This window comes from Micropterus salmoides, unplaced genomic scaffold (genome assembly GCF_014851395.1).
Source record: "Micropterus salmoides isolate LMB-PRFRI ecotype aquatic unplaced genomic scaffold, ASM1485139v1 Ms_hic_scaffold_11, whole genome shotgun sequence".
Taxonomy (NCBI): Eukaryota; Metazoa; Chordata; class Actinopteri; order Centrarchiformes; family Centrarchidae; genus Micropterus; species Micropterus salmoides.
The window spans coordinates 26,786,386-26,796,840 of NW_024040152.1; the positions used below are offsets into that span (position 1 = coordinate 26,786,386).

Consider the following 10,455-nt stretch of genomic DNA (forward strand, 5'->3'; position numbering starts at 1 on the left):
AAGCGCAGCCAGGTTCTCCTGTAGTGCTCTCATTTCACTGAAATCCTGTCAAGCGTTAGGGGAGTATGTTGCTCATTTGGAGAAGGGTGTATCAGTAGCACACAGTGAACTCAGACTTATAGGCAATATTATGGTCGGTAGGTTCAGGTTTGCACTGTAAGAGCAAATATGTATGAGCTGCAGAGTGCGTAAAGTACACACATAGGCATGGGAAGGTGAGCATGCGGACAAACACGCATTTGCAAACAGGCACTTACTGAGGCACTCACGCACGCACGTGCACATCATCGCACAGTCACAGTCGACGGTGCAGCTGCTCACCTCCCCCACCTCCTCCACCCATCTCCTCTCAGGCAGCAGTAAATGGTGCCAGTGTATATATATCAGGTATTATGTCCACTTAGATTATGATATGACAGGTTAGCGTGCCGTTTGAAGCTGACAGCACATCTGTTTCATCAGGAGAGACTGATACTGGCATCTAGGACACACATCTCACCATGCAGGAAGGAGATAAAGGAAGAAGCTAGGGGGCCGTCTATCCTGTCTCCCTGCCTCCCTCACCCTCTCTCTCTCTTCTTTCTCCTTTTTCTCTTACACCCCCTCTCCCCGCCCACCAAACCCACCACCTCCTGCTCACTTTTTCTTTTTCCCCCACATCTTCTTTTCATTCACTTGTTCTCCCCCTAACCACCTCCTGTCTTACCTACTTACTGATGCTTGCTGTGTCTTCCCTAGCATGCACACCCACTCACACACACACACACACACACACACACACACACACACACACACACACACACACACACACACACACTCATGGTCTAGCCTTCTGTCTCATTTGGATCTATACATTTTACTGGTAAACCTATTTAGTCTTAGCCTTGTTTAGTTCCCTTTCTCTGTGCATCAATCTTTGACCATGGTTTGCTTTTCTCATTTAATCAATCTTTTTGTTAAGCATTGTCCATGCCATATTGGATCACAGAACAGTAGTATATTTTGCAAATGCATAAACGGCCTGCCAAAGACTCCTTCTTTCAGCAATCATTGTGGCATTCTCACTCCAAGTACTATTGTATTGCCAGTTATTGCTTATTAGTTCAAATGAAAATGACCTACAGTTCATCAGAGTGGGTTAGGAAAAGCTGCAATATCTCCAAATTAGTGTTTTGTTTCTTTCCCTCCCCGATCAGTTGCATAACCTGAGCATATGAGGAGCGGAACTTCATGGACTGGATGAGTGAGAGGCAATAAAGCTTGGGGAAGAGAGAAAGAAAGAGAAAGAAAGGGGGAGTTGAACATGCAAACATGCAGCTGGCTAACAAGGCCAAATAGCCAGTCATTTCCTGGGGAACATGAGGCATGTGTGGAGGAATAGGGAGTTGGGAAGGAAAAGGACAACTGTCAGGAGCTCAGTGATTTATTTTTCCCTTGGAGGCTTTTTTCACCACTGGCTTTCAGAGCCACATGTGTGTAAAATACACACAAATGCGTGCATTCATACAGACACGTACACACACTCACATTGGATGAGAATAAAAGCCTACATTTGCCACTATTGAGTATTCATTCCATGTTATTTTGACAGTGGTCCTGTTACTGTGCTGTAAATCTTTAATTTCACTGAGCTGACCTCTTTTCCCTCTCTTTTTTTTCTTCCCTTTTTTGTCTTCTCTCGTGCTCTCTTTCTCTCCAGCGTACATGCCCGAGGACGAGCTTAAGGCAGGCGCCCACGATGAGGAAGAGCACCTGCAGGATGATGGCCTTTCATTAGACGGCCAGGACACTGAGTTCCTTTGCAACGAGGAAGAGGAAGATGGAGATGGAGGCCAGCCACCTAGTTACAGAGACTCTCCACTCAGCAATGGCACTAACCCTGACGCTGGATACGGGTCTCCACTCAGTGATGCCAGCGACCGACTTACGGACTTCAAGAGCACCTCTTCCAGGGACGGTCAGGAGAGGGAAGGCTCAGCTTTGCCCTTCCGCCCCAACAACGGCCTCTCTTTCCAGGATAGCCTGGCACAGATGAAAGCCGTCTATGCAAACCTCATCTCAGATGCCTCTTGGTCCAGCATCGCAATGGACATAATGAAATCCAAGCCTGCTGCAGCTGGTAGTGTCAACAGTGCCCTCACCACTCCAGAGCCTGCCTCTACTGCTTCTGTCTCCACAACTACAACCACAAACAAGAGCAGTGGCATCAACAGTGCTAGCAGTCACCATAATGGCAGGAGCTCCAGCACCACTGTCAACCACACAGGCAGCGCAAGTGGCAATACTAATGGCACAGTAGCTAGCTCTGTTAGCAGCCACAGTGTAACCAACAGCAGTGGGAGCAGCAGTGGTGGGGCTAGTAATGGTAGTGGTGTAGCATACGATTGGCACCAGGCAGCACTTGCCAAAACTCTTCAGCAGACCCCCTACCACCTTCTACCGGAACCTAGCCTCTTCAGCACAGTGCAGCTCTACCGGCAGAACAACAAGCTGTATGGCTCTGTTTTCACTGGTGCAAGCAAGTTTCGCTGCAAAGACTGCAGCGCTGCCTATGACACATTGGTGGGTTTGACAGTCCACATGAATGAGACGGGCCACTATCGAGATGACAATAAGGACAAAGAGGAGGATCAGGGAAAGCGCTGGTCCAAACCACGCAAGCGCTCCTTGATGGAGATGGAGGGGAAAGAGGATGCCCAGAAGGTACTGAAGTGCATGTACTGTGGCCACTCATTCGAGTCTCTGCAAGATCTCAGCGTTCATATGATCAAGACCAAGCATTACCAGAAAGTGCCTCTCAAAGAACCAGTGCCAGCCTTGGCCACTAAACTGGTGTCCACTTCAGCTAAAAAACGAGCTATCCAAGATGCTATAGTCTCCCCATGCTCCCCAGACTCTGTACATGCTGGTCATGGTGGTGGCATTGTATCCCTTGGAGATGTTGGCAAAGATTCAAAATCCGCAGCTAACCCCTATGTTACACCAAACAACCGCTATGGCTACCAGAATGGTGCCAGTTACACGTGGCAGTTTGAAGCTCGTAAAGCCCAGATCCTCAAATGCATGGAGTGTGGAAGCTCTCATGATACACTGCAACAGCTGACTGCCCACATGATGGTTACAGGTCACTTTTTGAAGGTTACAAATTCTGCATCCAAAAAGGGTAAACAGCTGGTTTTTGACCCAGTGGTGGAAGAGAAGATTCAGTCTATCCCACTGCCACCAACCACCACCAGACTCCCTGTTCCCAGTAGTGGTAAGTCCCAGCCAGTGTCCCCCGCCCTCTCCTCTGGCTCAGAGGAAAAGAGGGAAGGAGGTGAGGATGAAAAGGTTGAAGGTGGAGAGCCACTGGAGAAAAAAATCAAGGAGGAGAGAGATGACTCGGGTGAGAAATCTGAGACTGATGCCACATCATATAAATACCTTAGAGAAGAAGATCTGGAGGAGACACCAAAAGGGGGTTTAGATATTCTTAAATCCCTTGAGAACACTGTATCCAGTGCCATCAGCAAAGCCCAGACAGGCACACCCACATGGGGTGGCTACCCTAGCATTCATGCAGCTTACCAACTGCAGGGTGCCATGAAGAGCTCCGCTACTGTTCTACCCCCAATGGTTCAGAGTGTCCAGATGCAGCCAATGTTTAACAGTGGGCTACGAGGCCTGGTGAGTGACCCCAACTCAGTCATCCACTCGCCTCGGAGCCCTTCCTCCCCTACCCCCCTCAGGAGCAATGTCACTGCCATGGAGGAGCTTGTGGAGAAAGTGACAGGGAAAGCTGCCACTGTGAAGAAAGAAAAGGAGGAGAAGATGGTGAGCCTGGAACGGTGCAGGCCCCCATCATTAGTCAAGTCCCCCTCCCCTGCACTGAGAGAGCAGAGAGAGCAATTAGCATCTCCAAATGACCTTTCTTTAGGTAAACTGTGTGGTATGAGAAGTAGCAGCAGCCCAGGCAGTGTAGATTCAGAGCTTATCTGCAAGAAGGAGCCCAAAGAGAGCCTTGTAGATGGCCACAGCAACCATTCAAAGAACGGCTCCGAGGCATGCCAATCCCCAGTAACTAATGGCAACAGTCTTGGCATCATCACCGATCACTCACCGGAAAGTCCTTTCATCAACCCTCTCAGCGCACTCCAGTCAATCATGAACACACACCTGGGTAAGGCCTCCAAACCAGTAAGTCCAGCTGCAGACCCACTATCTATGCTTTACAAAATCAGCAACAGCATGATGGATAAGCCAGCTTTCAACCCAACTCCTCAGGGCAAGCCAGCTGAGCCCCTTAACCACTATCCATTGTATGAAAGCAACGACCAGCCCATAGACCTGAGTAAAAATAAGTCTACCACTAACAGCAACAATAACAATAACAACAGCAGCAGTGTGCTCTTGACCAATAATGGTTTAAATGGTAACAAGCCCCTCATTTCTCTCCCTGACTCAGTTTCCTCTCCTCTGAGAGAGAATGCTCTGATGGACATTTCTGATATGGTAAAGAACCTCACTGGAAGACTGACGCCCAAATCTTCAACTCCCTCCTCCATATCAGAGAAGTCGGATGCCGACGGCAGTGCATTTGAGGACGCCCTAGAGGACCTCTCCCCAGTGCAGAAGAGGAAAGGGCGGCAATCCAACTGGAATCCCCAGCACCTCCTCATCCTCCAGGCACAGTTTGCCTCCAGCCTGAGGGAGACCCCAGAGGGCCGCTACGCCATGACTGACCTGGGCCCCCAGGAAAGGGTCCACATCTGTAAGTTCACAGGCCTCTCCATGACCACCATATCCCACTGGCTGGCAAATGTCAAGTACCAGCTGAGACGGACTGGGGGCACCAAGTTTCTCAAGAACATGGACTCGTGCCAGCCTGTGTTCCTCTGTGGTGACTGTGCCTCCCAGTTCAGGACTCCCTCCTCCTACATTAGCCACCTGGAGTCTCATCTGGGCTTCAGCTTGAAGGACCTGTCCAAGCTGTCAGCTGAGCACCTACGGGAGCAGCAGGCTGCCTCAAAGGTGATCACAGACAAAATGACATTCGGCAGCCCCCTGTCAGCCTTGACCACGCCAGAGGACGACACAGGCTCTGTGTACCAGTGCAGACTTTGCAATCGGACATTCGTCAGCAAACACGCAGTCAAACTGCACCTCAGCAAGACCCACGGCAAGTCTCCAGAGGACCACCTTGTATTTGTCACTGCTTTGGAGAAACTGGAGAAGCTAGACAAGATGGAGAAGGTTTAAGCAGCGTCTCAAGCTGAGGGTAGAGACTGACAGCTGTGGAACTGACTAGAATTTCATTGCACTAAAATGACATTGTTCACAGTTACTGCACTGGGCCGAACTGAGCCGCCAGAAAAAATCGGTCTTATTATTATTTTTTTTTTGTGATAACTGCCTGACTGGACCATGTCTTTTCATGTTGATTTGTTTTTGTTTTGCCAAGCTTTTTTACACTTATTTTGTAATATATTTATATGCTATTTGTCTGATCTGTGCATGTATTTTAGTGAATCAAGGTTAAACACAAGATTTTAATCTTTTCATGGCAAAAATACAACTACTGCTTCAAAGGTAAAAGTGGGAAGTGGATAAAGAATTGGTGGAAGAGAAAACTGTATAATACTTGATATGAAGAAGGTGAAAATTAAATGTATACACCAAAAGAATGAAAGAATACCCTGAAAGACTGAAGTAGCACCTTAGACAGTTGAATTTTGAATTTGTAAAGAGAACATGTTTTGAAATATCTTGCATTTGTCAAAATCAGATTGATTTGAAAAGATCAAGGATTATCATTTCCCCCCTCTCCTTTTTGGGTTCATTTCACTGCAGTGTTTTTGATGATGAATGGCCTGCTCATAAATCTGTCAGTGTATTAGAAAAAAGATCACATGAATATTTGGAAAAACTGAAATGCTGCTTCTGGTTACGAGTCAATCAGTGAAAATGAATGGCCATCAGTATGCAAGTTTGCTCAAAAAACTTTCCTTGTTGTGAAGTATCACCTTATAGCAATTTTCCAGTTGTATGGTTTGTTACAACTTTCTCTTTCTAAATTGTGTCGCTTTATTCAACTGTAAAGAGAACAGTCCGTTACATGTAAATGATTACCAGTGAAATGTCAGTAATCCATAAGACATATCTTACCATTTGAAACGGCTCAACATTCTTTGTATCTTAAGGTGTGTGCATTCTCTAACTTTTATATTGTCATTTTATATACAAAAATGCTAAAAAATAAAAACAGATGGTGTATATAGATATATGCTGTAGAGCTACAAAATGTCCTTTTTTAAAGAAAATACAAATTTAGCATCTTTGGCTTGGTTTACAGAAATGATTTTAATTATACTTGCATCCAATTTGATGCATGAAATGGTGTGGAAAATAAATAAGCGATGCACAATGACTATACATTTCAATGTTTTATCGACAATATTGTAAAAAAAAAAAAAACCTTTTAGCACTGATTAGTTTGTTTCATTTCTTTCTCAATTGTAAAATAAACCCCAAAGCAGTTGTTAACAGTCATACATTTGTGGTTGTGTGTTCATTTGTCATGGTGGTGCACCAATCTCAAGATGTATTTAACTTTACTCTGTAGCATTTGCTTTGCGGCAAATTAAAGCAATCACACCCATTTCAACTCCTAACCCAGTGTAAGAGGATTTCTTTTTTGGTAATACTTAAACTTGTCTCACTGTCATTATGTGTTCTGCAGCAGGCCTGCTGGTCACTGGTGTCATACATAAAACTGATGACTGAGCCGCATCATACTGCCGATGACTATTATAATGATGAAGATGACGGGGATGATAAGCCTGTAAGGGTGCCTATTGTACTCTAAGAAACCCATGCTAGGCTTGTGACTGGCCTTCGGAGGGCCCGTTCTGAAAGAATCAGTGTTATATTAATGACGGCAGTGTACTTTTGCCTGTCTTCTTGGAACAAAATCAGATGGGTGTCTGTTCTGCTTGATATAGCCTCCTGACTGGCCACACTGAACACTGAACCAACCAATATTTAACACAACTACTCAGATGATACATAAGCAGCAGGCTGTCCTGTTCTCTGATCAACTGCAACACAGCTAACAAGGAAATACACTGAGTATCTTTGTGTTGTGCATTTAAAAAAAATTACACAGCTTTTTGTGATGGGCATGCTACAGTAAAAGGGTATAACTGTGAAACTTGGCAATGTGGAGACTATAATCAAATAACTTAAATTTCATGTTTCAGACAGTACTTATCAATTGGTGAACTTAAGCTGCCTGCATCATTCATCAGAGCCAGCATCTAATGCACATGTGTGCGCTAAATGGCATTTTTTCAACACACCTAGCTGTATTTTAGCAAGTTTGTTCAGATTAAACAACATCTTTGCAGGATAAGTGTCACTTTGTCAGCTTTGTTAGTGTGAGCCGGTTTATTGTTTGAACCTTTTTAATTCCACAGCCAGCGTGTGATTGTCTAAGGTCAGTGTAAAATCATGTAGTTTAGTGCAGGAAGCTGTTTCCATTTCCCTGTCCACATCAGTGATGTTTGTTTCCATCTCCTCTAAATGAATGTTCGCATAGTTGCTTGCGGAGCTTGCTTGTTTTGTGTGATGTTGTGTTTTCTTATGTTTCAGGTCTGACTTCATTTTTTATATATCTTAACATTTAGCTTTAGTGAGAGTAGAAAGTTATTCATTGCGTACGATAACCTCCAGTTGACCCTCACCCAAAGGTAAGCAGCAGGTTGTGGGGTTTTCCTCCTCCGGCAGCCCTGCAGGTTAAGCATCTGCATCAGGAATTTGATCTTCATCTCGCCCTCATGTCTCAAGTTTCTGATAGAGTACTTACAGTACCAGCCTTTGTATGGATGACGCCATGCCGCAGTGTTATGACTTCCATTCCTCATATTCACAACATGCCTTGTGTCGGCTGAGTCAGTCCCACACACCCGCCCAGCTATATTAGCACAAGTGTTTTTTTTGCAATTACACACCTCCTCGATCTGGCTGCACTTCACTGTGTTGATACACGGATTCAGTGACAAAGGAAACACAGGCAGAGGGCAGATTAGCCCGGCTGAAGATGCAGCTTCCTCGGAAAGGGGCTGCTAGAGTTGGGTTATAAAACAAACAAGGCAGATAAACAAGCAACATTTGGAGGAGATAGTGTTCCCTGCACACCAGAAATAAAAAAACACCTTGTAGGTTTAAAACCCCACAGCTAAACCTGTAATTTTGCTGTGCCGTCAGATAGCTGCTGAGCCGATAGAGACTCTTTCCTGCATTGTTAGAGATCAGTGCACTGTTTCCTGTGCGTATTCTATGTAAATTACATGCGATAATCGCCACGCACGGCACAATGCTAGTTCCTGTGGTGCAAACGGAAACCGAGTGTAGATAAACGCAGGCTGGGCAGATTTGCATAGCCTTTGTGTTCTGGGCGCTGCTGAACGTGAGCCCTGAGGATTGGTAGGGATTTCCTCAAGGTTTTGTATAAGTAAATGCCTGCTTCCTCTCAGGGCTGGGACCATTATGTACAGCAGACAGGGGTGGGTGTAGACAGGGGGCACAAACGGAATAACAAAATTACCTGGGCTGGTGGGAACACGGGGAGGGAGTATTAACCTGCATAACCCGTGTCTGCCTCTGCCTAAATAGAACAGGGATATATTGATGTTTGCATGGGAATGTGTACTTCACACTGAGTCTATACATTACATCAAGTATAATGTAAATATTTGTGTCATCACTTTGAGTTGATGATAGAGAGGTGTTCCTCTATGGTTAAGTTAAATAAGAGAGCACAAGTTGATCCCAGTGCTTGTGATATTTGATATTTTCTCAGAAGTTCACCTCTAAAGCCTCAAGGTGTGTTATTACCTTGAATGTAGGTAATTCATGCAGCCTACAAGTCTTTTGTTAGGCTTCACATGTCATTGTTCCTGGTTTGTATATGATAGCGGCATGAAGATCATCGTCAGCCGTGAAACAAAGACAAAGCTCCTGCTAAGGAAACCCGGCGTGTGCCTCCCGTCTATAAAGCCTCCAACTTTGCACACAACTCTGACGTATGGTTTAATACCCTTCCAAAATACTTCAAACCGAACAAACAATGTCTGACAGAGAATCAACAAACAAAGCAACACGACTGAGAGCCTTTGTGCTGGATCACAAGCTAAAGTCTGAGAAATCTGTTTGGATCCTGATAAAACGCCTCATTGTGGAAATTGCATTCAGGAAGAAGTTATCAGTATTCAGGTTTTGCAACAAGATACCTGCCTTGGTCTATTTTTATGTTGATTTAAGTCAGTTTGTAGACTTGATTCAATTATGCTGCTCAGCTTCATACTGTAAAATGTTCAGGATCTGTGACAATTCTTCGATTCCTACACACTAACCAAAAAGGATCCTGTGTCGTAAGAGAACAGGTTCTCTTTGTGCCACACAGACACTGAAAACTGGTGTGACACTGGTGTATACAGTACTGCAATTTTCAGCAGAACTGTGTTTGCTAACTAACATTTCATAATGCGAGTGCTGTCAAAGATTAAACCAGTCAGAGAGTACTTTTAAATTGCTTTGACCACACCTCCTATTCTTGTGCATAGCCTTAGCTATGCAGCTAACTTAATGAGGTCTCTCATTTGTCTCTTATTGATTCAGATACATTGAAGAAGCTGAACTGGTTGTACAGGATTTTGTTTTTTAGATACGTATTAGAGTCCCACTGCGTCATTTTAGCCTCTACAGTGTGATACTCATGCTGCTGTAACTGAGAGTGCAGCACTCCAGCTGGTGTCAGTAGCAGTGTATTTGTATTTCTTTGATGGGCATGCGGCAGTCTTTCATCAAGGTGGGTTTATTTTGCGGTGGGAGGGTTGATGTGACAGAGTTGTCTTTGGAGAATGATGGTGTTTGACAGCAGCAGGCTAACGCATGTAGGAGATCATCTCAGTCTGCCAAGCCCTTAGTTATGATGTGGTGTTGGATGAGGACTGCAGGTGTGTGTCGCCAGGCCCTTCATCCATCACAAGCCCGGACAAAACACCAAAGCATACAGGGGATGAAATGTTTCCTCCATCTTGGTGGATGAGGGATGTGGTTTTACAAAACAAGATGTGATACCTATCCATTCTGTTCTTACACTGCACTATAATTTGTCTCTTTTTTCCTTTTTCTGGAGGGGGAATGGATTTGATTGTTTTCTCGTGTATCTTTGTTTCTTCATTACTTTGAATTGCATTTAGACACATAATAAACCATGCTACACCTTCTTTGATACAAATTCTAATCCTCTGAGATTCCAACACGATGACCACTATAAATATATCTGTTATGTGTTTTTCTATGTTTACCTTGTCTGTATAACAGCTAATCAATTTCTTTTTGCCTGATCACCTGGGGCCATGTCTACAGCTACAATAATAATCAGTATTTGAAAGATTAATGGTACATTTCCCA

General features: G+C 44.6%; 1 protein-coding gene across 1 annotated transcript; it reads left to right on the forward strand.

Moving 5' to 3' along the window:
* The first annotated feature begins 1,678 nt into the window (after positions 1-1,678).
* Positions 1,679-6,530, forward strand: LOC119897984 (teashirt homolog 1-like). The gene has a single exon (XM_038712053.1). It carries the CDS (start codon positions 1,705-1,707, stop codon positions 5,236-5,238), a length of 3,534 nt encoding a protein of 1,177 aa, XP_038567981.1. The 5' UTR covers positions 1,679-1,704; the 3' UTR covers positions 5,239-6,530.
* The last annotated feature ends 3,925 nt before the right edge of the window (positions 6,531-10,455 follow it).

What these genes read in the sequence shown, in the direction of transcription:
- LOC119897984 (XM_038712053.1), top strand. Translation starts at nt 1,705, where the DNA reads ATGCCCGAGGACGAGCTTAAGGCAGGCGCCCACGATGAGGAAGAGCAC.